The sequence below is a fragment of the Geotrypetes seraphini genome, chromosome 2 (genome assembly GCF_902459505.1).
Source record: "Geotrypetes seraphini chromosome 2, aGeoSer1.1, whole genome shotgun sequence".
Classification (NCBI taxonomy): Eukaryota; Metazoa; Chordata; class Amphibia; order Gymnophiona; family Dermophiidae; genus Geotrypetes; species Geotrypetes seraphini.
Window position 1 is genome coordinate 267,712,370 of NC_047085.1, and position 13,964 is coordinate 267,726,333.

At 45.9% G+C, this 13,964-nt stretch overlaps 1 protein-coding gene across 2 annotated transcripts in view; it reads right to left on the reverse strand.

Annotated features, from left to right (window-relative positions):
- The window catches only part of LOC117353555 (polypeptide N-acetylgalactosaminyltransferase 4-like), a 244,923-nt gene that overhangs the window by 62,661 nt on the left and 168,298 nt on the right, over window positions 1-13,964 (reverse strand). The window contains exons 9-10 of one of the 2 annotated variants that reach the window (XM_033929611.1): window positions 1,931-2,062; window positions 1,359-1,469 (exon numbers count right to left, since the gene is read on the reverse strand). The exons of the other annotated variant lie outside the window; for it this stretch is intronic. Of the exons in view, the coding sequence (XP_033785502.1) occupies window positions 1,359-1,469; window positions 1,931-2,062 (243 nt within the window). The remainder of the gene's footprint in view (window positions 1-1,358; window positions 1,470-1,930; window positions 2,063-13,964) is intronic. 2 annotated transcript variants of the gene reach the window in all.

The window sequence follows — 13,964 nt, forward strand, 5'->3', positions numbered from 1 at the left end:
TATCAAGCCCAGCATCCTGTCTTTGACACTGGTCAGTCTTGGTCTTTGGAACTGCCCATTGTGTCAGAAGCAATAGGGATTAAGTGACTTACCCAGGGTCACAAGGAGTGTAGTGTAGCTCTAACCACTGGATTTAGAAGTTGGGATCTTTAACTCATCATTGCTAGGACTCGAATCTGAGTCCGTGGCACCTAACACAGAATGGAATTAGTATGGCAAAGTTAATGAAGAATGGTCCAGCAGCCCCCACCCTCCCTCCACCTCACCTTATATTCCTTCCGAGTTTGCCGGCTTCCTTTTTCCCGAGCCGCACGCGTTCAAAAAGCCGTGCACGCGCGGCTGCGCGAGTCAATCAAACTTCTCCTCTCCTGCAACTTCCTGTTTCCGGTTGCATCAGAGGAGAAGATTGATTGACTCGCGCAGCCGCGGTTGCACGGCTTTTTGAAAGCGTGCGGCTCGGAAAAAAGGAAGCCGGAAAACTCGAAATTTAAGGTGAGGTGGAGGGAGGGAGCTGGCTAAATGCTACGGGCGGGTCGGCGGGCGGTGGCTGCGGGGACCGCGCGATCCCTGATATCTCACTGCGGAGACAAGACCATTCACCGCTCCACGGGGCGGTGAATGGCCTTGTCCCCGTCCCCGCAGTGACTGCTTTTTTTCTTTCACTGTTCCGGCGGTTTACCCGCGGCTAAAGGCGGTAGCCGCAGGTAAACCACCACAGTGTCATTCTCTACTTCTTACTATGCCTTTCTGTATTTGAGCTTGGCTTTTTCTGTTTTACCAATTAGAGCTCTATTGCTGTTTAAAAGGATTAAGAACATAAGAATAGCCTTACTAGGTCAGACCAATGGTCCATCAAGCCCAGTAGCCTATTCTCACAGTGGCCAATCCAAGTCACTAGTACCTGGCCAAAACCCAAGGTATAGCAACATTCCATGCTACTAATACAGGGCAAGCAAATACTTGCAATGTTGTCATTTTATAGATATGTGGCCATACTACAGTCTACAGAATGTCCCCCCCCCCAGATTACCTCTCTGCATAGAAGTGATATTATTGCTGTCATAGGATGGGTTGTGGAGAATGACTCCTCTTCCTCCCCCCAATTCCTTATTCATCCAACTACAAATATGGTGGACTACCCTCCTCCATATTGTCTGTCTATGATATTGTTGCTGTCATGGACAGTAACTCCTTTTCTTCTCCCACCCCGACCCCCCTCCCATTCTTCAGTCATTAAACAAAAGGGGACTCCCTTCCTCTCACCTTGGATAACAAGCGTCTCAGATTGGCATGATAATAAAACAAAACAAACAAAAAAACAAAAAAACTGGTAAGTTTAGACAAGTGAAAACCTGTACCTGATTCCCACCTTGACCATGGCATCCAAAGAGTGCCAAATGCGACCCCGAAGGATTATTATTTGGAGAATTATAGTCCAAACATTCTGAGTAGATTCCCATACTACGGATCTGAAGAAAAAAAGATATCACAAGTGACTGACTATTCTCTATACACTTCTACCTCCATATTCACGGTTTCAGCATTCGCAGTTTCGATTATTCACGGTTTTTAGCTTGCTGGCTCCTCCCCCCAAATTGCATCAGCTTGCATAGAGAAATCGCTGATTCCAAGCACTTACAGAGAAAATCTCTGATTCCCAGCACTTTGTTCACTGTGTTTTGTCTCTCTTTCAGAAACAGGCCAGGTCTCCCACCATGTTATTCGTGGTTTCACCATATTCACAATGGTTTTTAATAGAAAACAGCAAATAATATATAAAAAAGTTATTCACGATTTTTCAATATTTGCGGTTCTGTTAATCCCCTATCACAGCGAATACGGAGGGAGAAGTGTAGCTTTAGTGCTGGGTTCTGTGAGATGACAAAAATTATTTTATGGTTTAGAAGTGAAGAAAATAAAAAAAACTTACAGCCCCGTGCCATTGAGGGCGATCCTCTGGCACATGTAAATCTGAAAATATGTTTTTCAAGTACCAGCCAAAATTCTGGCATTTTAGTTTCTTCCGGAGCAGCTTTCTTTCTGAAATATCTCCATAGTTTACCTGTTAGCAAAAACAGTAAAAGGGTATGTAAAGAACTGCTGGAAATGTAGTGCACTGATTACATTCATTAAACCAAAAATGTCAAATGAAGAAAATTATATGACAACCTAATGGCCACCAGAGCACCAAAACTAGACAGACAAATCACCAATCTGATGTCTTCAAAAAAGAAACTAAAACTCTACTCTTCAAAAAATACATAAAACCTATTTAACACAACCAGTTCCTTCCCAAGCTCCACCTACCACACTATTTACTCCTATCAAATCTAAAATGTTCAAATTACCCAACATGTATTACCTTAATTTCTCGACAATTCTTATGTAATCCGCCTTGAACCGCAAGGTAATGACAGAATAGAAATCACTAATGTAATGTAAATGTTTCCAAGACAGTAGCAACTGCAAATCAAACATAGCTCACTTATTTTTGTTATTGTGTGAAAAGCTGCTCTAGAAGGAGTGCAATCTAGCCACTCTCATTGTGGGGCAAGGTCCATATATTCCTCCACAGCACAAGTATTTTTGCCATACAGATGTTCCTGGGAGCATTTTTATATCAAAATAAGAAAAGACCACCACTGGTAGACTATCTTCAAATCCACGCGTTTTTTAAGGCAACATTCTACCCACACAAAATGTAGATGCAGGTAAATGTGTGCACTTTATACCCAGGACAATTATGAGAGAAACAAGTGGGGAGTGGGATAGAACATATCAATCTTGAGACAAACAATCTTTTATTTCTATAAATTCAAATAAATATGAATGTGATGTCCTTATGTTGAAAGGATCCAGCTGATGATCCGACATGGTCCGTGTTTCGGCCCCTTGGTGGGAGACATCTGTGTACCCTATTGATTGAGTTCCTTTTGGGCTTCTCTTAAGAGCATTGCATATGCTTACAGTCTTTTTAAAGATTGGTTTACAGTTTGTATTCCCAGCACTGAAGTGACACCTAGTGGACCGATAGACACGGTTCATAGACAACGGCGCAAAAAACAAAGATGTGCCCGGACAATTGAGCGCAGTGCGGAGGTGCGCGCTGCTCAAAATTACTGTTTTTAGGGGCTCCGATGGGGGGTTTGTTGGGGAACCCCCCCCCCACTTTACTTAATAGACATCGCGCCAGCGTTATGGGGGGTTTGGGGGGTTGTAACCCTCCACATTTTACTGTAAACTTAACTTTTTCCCTAAAAACAGGGGAAAAGTGAAGTTTTCAGTAAAATGTGGGGGGTTACAACCCCCCAAACCCCCCACAACGCCCCCACAACGCGGCACAATGTCTATTAAGTAAAGTGGGGGGGTCCCCCCCACGCCCACCCGTCAGAGCCCTAAAAACAGTAATTTTGAGCAGCGCGCACCTCCGCACTGCGCTCAATTGTCCGGGCACATCTTTGTTTTTTGCGCCGTTGTCTATGAACCGTGTCTATCGGTCCACTAGGTGGATAAGAAGCCAACCAGTGGAGGTGGGTGGGTTGTGAGAATATCTACCTGCTGTCCCTGGATAACACCTGTTACAGTAAGTAACTGTGCTTTATCCCAGGATAAGCAGGCAGCATATTCTCACATGTAGGACTCCCTAGCTTACTAGAATGGGATAGAAGGAAGGAGTATTGGCCATTAAGAAAATTAATTTTGCAATATTGCTTGGCCAAAGTGAGCATCTCATCTGGAATAAGATTACAGACAGTAGCGAGATGTGAATATATGAACTGAGGACCAAGTAGCAGCTTTACAGATTTCATCAATAGGAGTGGAACGAAGGAAAGCAACAGAAGCTGCCATAGCTCGGACTTTGTGTGCTGTGACATGACTCTCCTGATGTAGCCCAGCCTGAGCATAACAGGTAATACAAGCTGCCAACCATGAAGAAATAGTTCCCTTGGATGCAGGTCAGCCCAAGTTGTTAGGATCAAAAGAGATAAACAATTGAGGAGACATTCTGTGACATTGAGTCTTTAGCAAGTAGTAGGCCAATGTTCATTTGCAGTCCAGAATGTGAAGAGCCGTTTCTCCAGCATGAGAGTGAGGCTTGGGAATAAAACACTGGTAACAAAATAGACTGATTGAGATGGAATTCAGTGACCACTTTTGGGAGGAACCTTGGATATGTATGAAGTACCACTTTATCATGGTGGAGCACTGTAAAAGGTGGGTCCGCCACCAACACTTAGAGCTCGTTCACTCAACGAGCAGATGTGAGAGAGATAAGGAAGACCACTTTCCAAATGAGATATTTCAGATGAACTGAAGACATTGGTTCAAAAGGAGGCTTCATAAGTTTAGAAAGAACCATATTACCTGAGGCGGTTTGAGAGGTGGCTTAACACTGAAAAGACCTTTCATAAACCTGCCTATGAGGGGATGAGCGATGAGAGATTTTCCATCGATTGGTCTGGGGAAAGCATTGATAGCACTGAGATGAACTCTAATAGAAGTGGGTCTGTGATAGAGTGTGGCGGCTTGCTCAGGAGAAGGGTTGCATAGCTGGACAGACAGACAGACCACACTCTGGGCATTCAAAAAAACAAAACAAAAACCAAAAACAAATCTTTTATTCAACAGTAGTGCAGAGCCTGTTTCTTTACAGGCTCCTATAAGTTTGTATTCTTTAAAGGAAACAGTTAAGCTTTTCCCTAGTCTTTCTTAATCATAAGTTCCATTCTCATTAGGGCATGCCATGCCCCAAACAGTCTTTATTCCATCTACAGGGAACAGTAAGGCAGCATTAGGTCCCAGGCCTTAGCAGGCACTTAGCCAAGCAGAGTATTTAAACAAACAGTAGTGTCTTACCTCCTACCACTCTGTCAGAGCCAGGCCCCTTTAACCCGCTTCTCTAGCTCCTAGGTTCCCTCTAGCAGACTTCCCCTCCTGGGTCTGGCTCGGCCTTTTAAGTTCCCCTGAGTCACTTCCTGGTTTCCTACTTTTCTCCCCTCCCCCCTTCCTGAGGAAAACTCTTTCTCACTGCTGTGGTTGTGAGACAATTTAATCAGGAGGGGAAGTGTTGGGTTTTCCTGAGGTTTATTCTGAGTCTGAACAGCAGTGTCAAGCAGGGGAAGAGGCAGGGTTTCATACACTCTGTCACATGGTCTTAAGGCCTGAATTGGATAGATGTAGAAGGTAATCCAATACTGAAGAGATAGAGGTGGATGCTGCATCATGATGATGAAGAGTATACCATGTAGAAAACATGTCCATTTCTGTTGGTAGCACTGCTGAGTAGATAGTTTTCTTGATGCTTCCAAGATAAGGGTCAGAAAGATGACTGCCAGCCGATGCCATTCCGAGAGCTGTCAGGTACAAAGACTGAGGATTGGGATGTAGAAAAGATCCTTGACTCTGCATGAGAAGAGATGTAAAAATTTGCAGGGGTACTGGATCCTTGACTTGAGCTGAAGTAGAAGGGACAACCAGGGTTGTCTGGGCCACCGAGGAGCTATAAGAATCATGGTGGCCGACTCCTGTTTGAGCTTGACAAGCATTTTGAGGATGAGAGGAATTGGTGGAAACGCATAAAGGAATTTCTGCATCCAATCCAGTAGAAAAGCATCTGCTTCCAGACATTGAGGAGTGTACTGTCTGGAGCAAAATTGAGGTAGTTTGTGATTGAGAGGAGACGCAAACTAGTCTATCTGAGCATCCCCAGAGCGAAAAAAATCTGGTCCAGTAGGAACTTATCTAACCTTTTCTTGAATCCCTGAAGAGTGCTTTCCCCTATAACAGCCTCCAGAAGAGCGTTCCAGATTTCTACCACTCTCTGGGTGAAGAAGTACTTTCTTACGTTTGTACGGAATCTTTACCCGTCTAACTTTAGTGAGTGCCCTCTGATTCTCTTCACTTTGGAGAGGGTGAACAATCTCTCTTTCTCTACTAAGTCAATTCCTTTCGGGGGAAGCATCTCCTGGAGGGCGCAGAGATTGGAGACCAGGGATTTCTTTTAAACTTGTTTGCCTTGCTGTTCCTCCGGAGCATCTCTCCCTATACTGAAGGGCCTATTGCCAACAGGCACTGAAATTGGACACCTATAACATCGGATCCTGCAGCCCGGGAGATAAGAAGCGCCTCCTCCTGTGGCATATCGGGGAAGCATCTCCTGGAGGGCGCAGAGATTGGAGACCAGGGATTTGTTTTGAGCTTGTTTGCCTTGCTGTTCTTCCGGAGCGTCTCTCCCGATACTGCAGTGCCCATTGCCAACAGGCACTGAAATTGGACACCTATAACATCGGGTCCTGCAGCCCGGGAGATAATTAGCGCCTCCTCCTGTGGCGTGGCCACAGGGCGTGCCCTGAGGGGCAGGTCATGCCCCTTATGAGCCCCTTGAGAGCCACTGGAGCCTCTGGAGCAGGAGCAGTTTCTAAGTTGAATTTATTTACCTAACTGTGTGATTTGCTTGTTTCTTGACAGATATGGGGAAACGTAAAGGGAAACCTCGTGTCTCAACACCAGCTAGTGTTGGACCTATGGATAAACATTTGATGTTACCAGGTACTCTAAGGTTAACAGATAAACCTGATTCATTTTCAGGAGCATCCTTGAGCTCTCCAGAGCATACCCCTCCCCTCCCTCCTGATCTGCCCAGGGGCTTGGAACCTATAGGTTCGCAAGGGGCTTCTTTTGAAGCCTCCGACCTCCAACAGACTGCGGAGATTGTATTTTCGCAGATGCCTCAAGTTTTTCCTGGAATAATTAATCAGTCAGAGGGGTTGGAAGAAAACCCAGAGGAAGTTACCTTAAAAGATTTGTGGACTTTAAATACGAGGATGGAGGCGATGTTAAGGAAAGTTACTAATCATGTTCAAGTTTTTTCCAATGAAGTTGTTGATAAATTGGGAAATGTAGATGCTAACATCGGGAATTTAGATAAACATACGCTTTCTCTTGGAAAGCAGATAAAGAATTTACAGACATCTATGGTGGCAGCTACAAAATATTCCTTGAATATTCACTATAAGTTGGAAATGAGTGAGAACCAGATTAGATCAAGGAATCTAAGATTAGTTAATTTTCCAGTGACTCACTTATTATCTCCTGAGATACTATTGAGAAAGTATCTCAAGGAGATATTAGGGGTCACTAATTCTGACACCATGATGTTCTCTAACTTCTTTTATATACCTCAAAAGAAAAAATTTCCAGTAGAAGGGGGAATGGATCAATTGAGTACTGTAGATGTAGATCTAACGAAATTTCTTGAAGATTCTGAAGACTTGATCCAAACCCGGGCTACCTTGTTAATTACCTGTGTAAATGAGTTAGATAAAACTTTAATGTTGAAGTTGTATTTCCAGATTAGAGAGGCAAAATTCTGTGGTGATAAGGTCTTAATGTTTCCCGATGTAGCAAGGGCTACTCAATATAGGAGAAAAGCCTTTTTGGCTTTATGTCCTAAAGTTCTTGAAATGGGCGCAACGTTTTTTCTTAAATTTCCCTGTAAATGTATCCTGCATGTTCAAGACAAAGATTATGTGTTTTGGGAGCCTTCTCAATTAGAACTTTTTCTTAACGGAAAGAAACAAGACTAGTTATTAGCTTCTCTTAGTGGGGGTTTTATAAATATAGCATCCTGAAAGGTATATAGGTTTTTGAAGGGGGGTAAGTTTGTTCTCCTCCCTCTATACCTATTTTTGTTTATCTATTATTTAATTTATTTGACTCATGAGATGTCTTCCTTCATTTGTGGGCTAGATGGATATTTGCCTTAAGGGGTAAATTTGTTTTTTGGATAGAGTATAATTTCTTTGAAATCCATATCTTATTATGTTTGAATGGATGTAATAATGTTGAAAATACTTAATAAAAAAATTAAAAAAAAAAAAAATTCCCTTCAATATCTTGAATGTTTCGATCATGTCCCCTCTCAGTCTCCTTTTTTCAAGGGAGAAGAGGCCCAGTTTCTCTAGCCTCTCATTGTACGGCAACTCCTCCAGTCCCTTAACCATTTTTGTTGCTCTTCTCTGGACCCTTTCAAGTAGTGCTATGTCCTTTTTCATGTACGGCGACCAGTGTTGAACGCAGAATTCCAGGTGGGGGCGTACCATGGCCTGGTACAGCGGCATGATAACCTTCTCAGATCTGTTTGTGATCCCCTTTTTAATCACTCCTAGCTTTCTGTTTGCCCTTTTCGCCGCCACCGTGCATTGCGGGACGGTTTCATTGACTTGTCTACAAGTACTCTCAAGTCTCTTTCCTGGGGGCTCTCTCCAAGTATAGCACCAGACATCCTGTATTCGTGCATATGATTTTTGTTACCGAAATGCATCACCTTGAACTTTTTTTTTTCCAAAACTGTTTATTCAGAAAACCAAAGAGAAGCACAATAGCAAGTACAACAATTTTTCAATTTTTAATTTACAACAAACCAAACAGGGAACAAAGATAACTCACAGAGACAAATATAGTCCAGGCTTGAGTTCTTAAAACCCGGACTCAGCAATACACCCACCCCACTGAAGCCCCCCTCCTCAACCCCCTCCCCGCTGCCCCTCCACCCACCAGCCCCCCAAATCCACCCTCAACCTACTGATAGAATAGGAACCACTGGCTTCTGTAAGCGATTAACCACTTGAACTTTAATGAGAGGGGGTAAAGTATTCAAATAGGAAGCCCATAAAGACAAAAAGAGCATACTCCTATGACGAGAGAACCAAGCTGACATTGATTCCTATATCATTAAGAGATGAAATTTATTGCACCAGTACCAGATGGTGGGTGGGGAGTCCTGGAGCCAGTAGTTCATGATGCACTTCTTCCCCACAACATAACCCTTACAGAGGAGCATGTTATTGCCCGCCGAGTGTTCTCCCAAATGCCCCTGAGCCAAAAAAAAGAATCCCTTCAACCTGTAAGGGGATGGTATAACCCACCAGGGTCTGCAAATAATTACGAACCTCCAGCCAGAAGTTCCGCGATCATTGCACACGACCAAAGGCCATATGCCAAAGAGTTATCAACCCAGCAAAATGAAAAGCTTGTTTCTGAGAAATATATCCCCTATGAAGGACCCAAAATTGACACTCCTGAAGCTCAGCGCTCAGCACCACTCAAGGAATCTGCTGCACCAGAGGAGCCAGGGACGTCACCCGAGGGCAGCATCCCAAATCCCAAGTCCACATAAAGAGAATCGACTGATAGTCCCTCCTCGGCTGCAAAGCCACTAGCCGACAGTGGTACTGTGAAACAGAGAGCCAGTCCCAGTGAGCGTCAAAAAAAAAAAAAAATTCTGTACAGTGACATGAAATGTCGGAGCCATAGACTCCCAAGGCAGCGAAGCAACATAATGAGCTAGTTGGCAATATGCAAAATGATCTGTAATACTGAAGGATCAGGACGCCTGGAGAGCTGGGAAAGGAGAAAGACCGCCATCTACCAAGAGGAAATGTCCCAAATTACAGAGCCCCTTCCTCACCCAATGTTTAAAAACAACATTGTCCTGTATGGGACTAAAGGCCACGTTACCCATGATGGGTAGCAGAACCAAGCTAGAATAGGAGCGGCCCCAGAATCGTGAAAGACAGCACCAAGCCCTTAGTATGGCATCTCTTTTTCCCTTCCCTCCAGCAACCCCCCTTCCACAGGTACAGGCCTTCTCCCCCTTCCCTCCAGCAGCCCCCCTTCCACAGGTACACCTCTCCCCCTTCCCTCCAGCTCCCCCTCCTACAGGTCCTGTAGTTCTATCCTTTCTCTTCAGTTCCAGTCCTCCCCTCCAACCAAACAGCCCAAGGGCCCAACTGCGTCTTCCCATCCCAATGCAGGAGATAAGGCAGAGCCCAAGGGAAAAAAAATAATCCGCCTCCAACTCTATGTCCGTGTACTGAGAACCCGCAAAAAGCCAGTCTCGTACATGGCGGAGCAAGCAGGCCAAGTTTATAAAGATGAACAGAGGGAAGCCCCAAACCGCCCGCAGCCCAAGATCCCTGAAGAAAAGCGTTATTCATCTTACCCTTCCTACCCTTCCAACAAAAAGAGAGCATCAGGCGCTGTAGACACACCAGATCCTTCTTCAAAAGAAACAATGGAAACGTTTGCAGCAAATATAACCACTTAGGAAAAATGATCATCCAAAATAGATGAATACGATCCATCAAGGAAAGAGGTAGATTCATCCTGTGGCATAGAAGCACTCTAGTCTCACTAAACAAACAATCCACGTTCAAACGATACAAAGCCTTAACATCTATAAACAGCTGAACGCCAAGTTAATGGAAAGAACCATCAGCCCAACATAGAGGAAACCCAAGTCCTCACCCCGTTCGCAAAGAATATGGAAGAGCGAGAGCCTCCGACTTTTGACAGTTCAAGCGGAAACCCACGAAATCCCCATACTCCCGGAAGCTCTCCAAGAGGACTGGCAGGGAGACCCGAGGGTCAGACAAATACACAAGTAGGTCATCTGCAAAAGCTGCCACCTTAAAGTGATGAGCCCCCACCACCATCCCTGGAATCTCTGGGTTGGCCTGAATATCCCGGATAAGAGGGTCCAAAGTCAGGACGAATAACAAGGTTGAAAGGGGGCAACCCTGGCGAGTGCCCCTGCAAATCGGGAATGGGTCCAACAAAACCTCATTTGCCCACACCCGCGCCATGGGGCCCATATAAAGGGTTTACACCACTTGAATAAACCAAGCTCGCAGAACGTAAGCTCGCAGAACGTAAGCTCGCAGAACCGCAAATAAAAAGCCCCAAACTATCTGGTCAAAGGCCATTTCAACATCAAAGCTGATCACCAAAGAAGGAAGCTGTTCCTGCACCGCCCGTTCCAAAGCCGCCAGAATCTACAGGACATTCTTTGCAATAGCACAACCCTTCACAAAACCTACCTGCTGATCCAAAATTGGTGTGGTAGCGCCAGGGCCAAACGATTTGCCAGAATTTCTGTAAAAAGTTTATCCTCAAAATTCCTCCTTGAGGGCCGCAATCCAGTCGGGTTTTCAGGATTTCCCCAATGAATATGCATGAGATCTATGTGCATGCACTGCTTTCAATGCATAATCATTGGGGAAATCCTGAAAACCCGACTGGATTGCAGCCCTCAAGGAGGGACTTTGAGATCCCTGGTCTATAACGATGCAGGCTGGGTTGGATCCTTCCCGGGCTTCAACAAAACTATGATTTGTGAAATATTCAAAATGATGAGGCAGCGTGCTACCTCGCTATTGCCAAACCAATTTTGCAAACAGCTTACTACTCTTATTAGCAAAGCGGTAAAGATGAAACTTATAATGCTCCATAGACCGTTGAGCTTGCTGATGCAGAAGAGAATTAAGCAAACATTGGGCCTCCAACAACTGCGTCTGATCACAAACAGCATGGGTATGACCATAGCGCCGACGCAAGAAGGAGACTAAATGCTCCAATCGAAGCATCTCCCGCTGGCGCGCTTTACGCCAGAAGCTAACATAAGAAATAATCTCACCCCAATGATGGGGTGTCAAAATGAACCGCATTAGCCTCCTGAAAGGCTTGCCACTTGGCCACAAGATGGTCATGAAACTTACCGTCATTGTAAAGATAACTAGGGAAGCGCCATCCCCGAGGGGTCCCGTCCCCAGACTAGACTGCCACTCCACTGTCACCCAGGCATGGTCAGATATTGCGATAGGACCAATCGTTGCAGCCGTGAGCTCCGAGAAGAGGGAACACAAGAGTAAGATATAATCGAAACGGGACAGAGGCGTATGGACACGCAAAATATGAATAACATCCTTCTCCAGGGGGTGAAAGGGTTCTCCAGGCATCCACCAAGTCCAAGGAGTCACATAGAATGGCAATTCTGGTAGTACATTTTTGAGTCTCCATCCCCACCCCCCTCGAGCGATCCCAAACAGGCGCTGCTACCTCATTAAAATCACCACCCACCACCAAAGGAGCGTCCCCATAAACTGACAAGAGGTCGGCTAAGTGATGGAAAAACCCCGCTCCCGGGCTATTAGGGGCATAAACAGTGCATAAAATAAAAGGTTTAGAGTTCTGACTAACGGATGCAATAAGATATCTACCCTCCGGGTCTAGAAGGGTATCATGGACCTCTAACTGGAGATGTTTACTCACCAAAATGGCCACCCCAGCCTTCTTCCCCTGGGCCGAGAGTCCAGGACCTCACCCACCCACCATGTATGCAATTTCACATGCTCCACAGAGGACAAATGCGTCTCCTGCAACAGGGCTACGTCAGTTCGGTTTCGCCTTAAGTTGTCGAAGCACCTTCTGTTGCTTGATAGAGGAAGGGATACCTTCCACATTCCAAGAAAGTAACTTAAGGGACATAAAAATGATGCAAAAAGAGCAAACAACAGAAAAACAGGATAACCAAAATCCAGAGTGAGACAATCATATAGAAGCCAGTGCCAGTGTCCCCAGAGAATCCAAAGAACCAACCTCCCCTGCCAACCACCTAATCCAACTCACCCCTACCCTCCTCCCCTCCCTCCCGCCCACCAACCCCACCCAAAGTAGTTCCCTCTTGCCCCCACAACCCTCCCAAAACCAGTGGTTCCCAATAGGAATGCGATCACTATCAATGCCCCCCCTCCTCCATATGATGCCCCCCTTTCCATATAACCCCCCTGAAGCAACAATAAGGAACTAAGTGCAAGAGAACCGACGGTAGAATACAAAGTACAGGTCAACATTCTATTATCTGAAATTCCAATATCCGAAATGCGGAAGAGAGATGGTTTATTCAAAATTCTAATATGCGAAATATGGAGGGAGGGAGGGAGGGGTAAGATCAATCATGTGGCCTTTTTTTACCCGGGCCAAAAAAGATGGCCACGGTTGGGTGCCATTTGGATGCAATACCACCGGTGACCACTGGGTCAGCCGGTTCTTTGGAAGTCTGAATGAAGTCAAAATTTTTGGCTGCGGACCGATTCCAGTTCCGGGACACTGGTCCAAAAAGAGATATACACCCTTAAATAAAAGTGTACCCGCTTTCTTTGCAGATGGAGCGGAGAACCTGGCCCTCTTTCAGTAATAGGTCTTTTCTGGCACTTAGGGAAATCAAAGTTTCCCAATGATTGATTTGGCGTATCAGAACTTAATGGGGAGTGCCCTTGCGGGCCGGAGAGTCCGGTGTTCAGGCAAAGCGGTTCCTCCCTCGTTGTGCAGGTCTTTTTGAGTAAAGAGGATTGCGTGTGGCCAGGTTGCGCCCCCGTAGTCCATCTGCGGCTAAGCGAGGCTGAGAAGTTCAGGCAGGTTGGGCTCTCTGTCACCAACAAAGCCGGGTGAGCCCGCATGCAGGTGTATGCTCTTGGGTCCCCCCCACGTGCCGTGAGACAGAAAGGGTCTGGCTTTAATGAACGACCCTCCCTTTCTTCTCTCGTGCGTCTCTGGGGCCCGTTGAAAGAAGTGCATTCCTCTGGCTCCTGGGGGCGTTCCCCGCCCTGGGATCAGCTCCGTCTCTCTCTCCCCTCCCCAACGAAGAAGAGAGCGAGAGCTCCCCACCCCTTTGCTGCTAGCTGCGCTGAGGCCCTTCTTCCCTTCCGCCGCAGTGTGGAGGAGGTCGGGCCGCTGCTGCTGCTGCTGCTGCCATTCGGTGTGTGTGGGAGAACTGCTGTCTTCGCCGCCTCTGGGAGAAGGGACACCTCCTCCCCTGAGGTGCGGTGGGTCGCTCACCTTTCCCTGCGTTCCGTCTGTCTGGTCTGCAGTGGCCCCGCCGAGCGCGGCTACCTGGTTGATCCTGCCATTAGCATATGCTTGTCTCAAAGATTAAGCCATGCATGTGTAAGTACACATGGCTGGTACAGTGAAACTGCAAATGGCTCATTAAATCAGTTATGGTTCCTTTGATCGCTCCTTCCGTTACTTGGATAACTGTGGTAATTCTAGAGCTAATACATGCCGATGAGGCTGACCTCCCGGGATGCGTGCATTTATCAGACCAAAACCAATCCGGGCTCGCC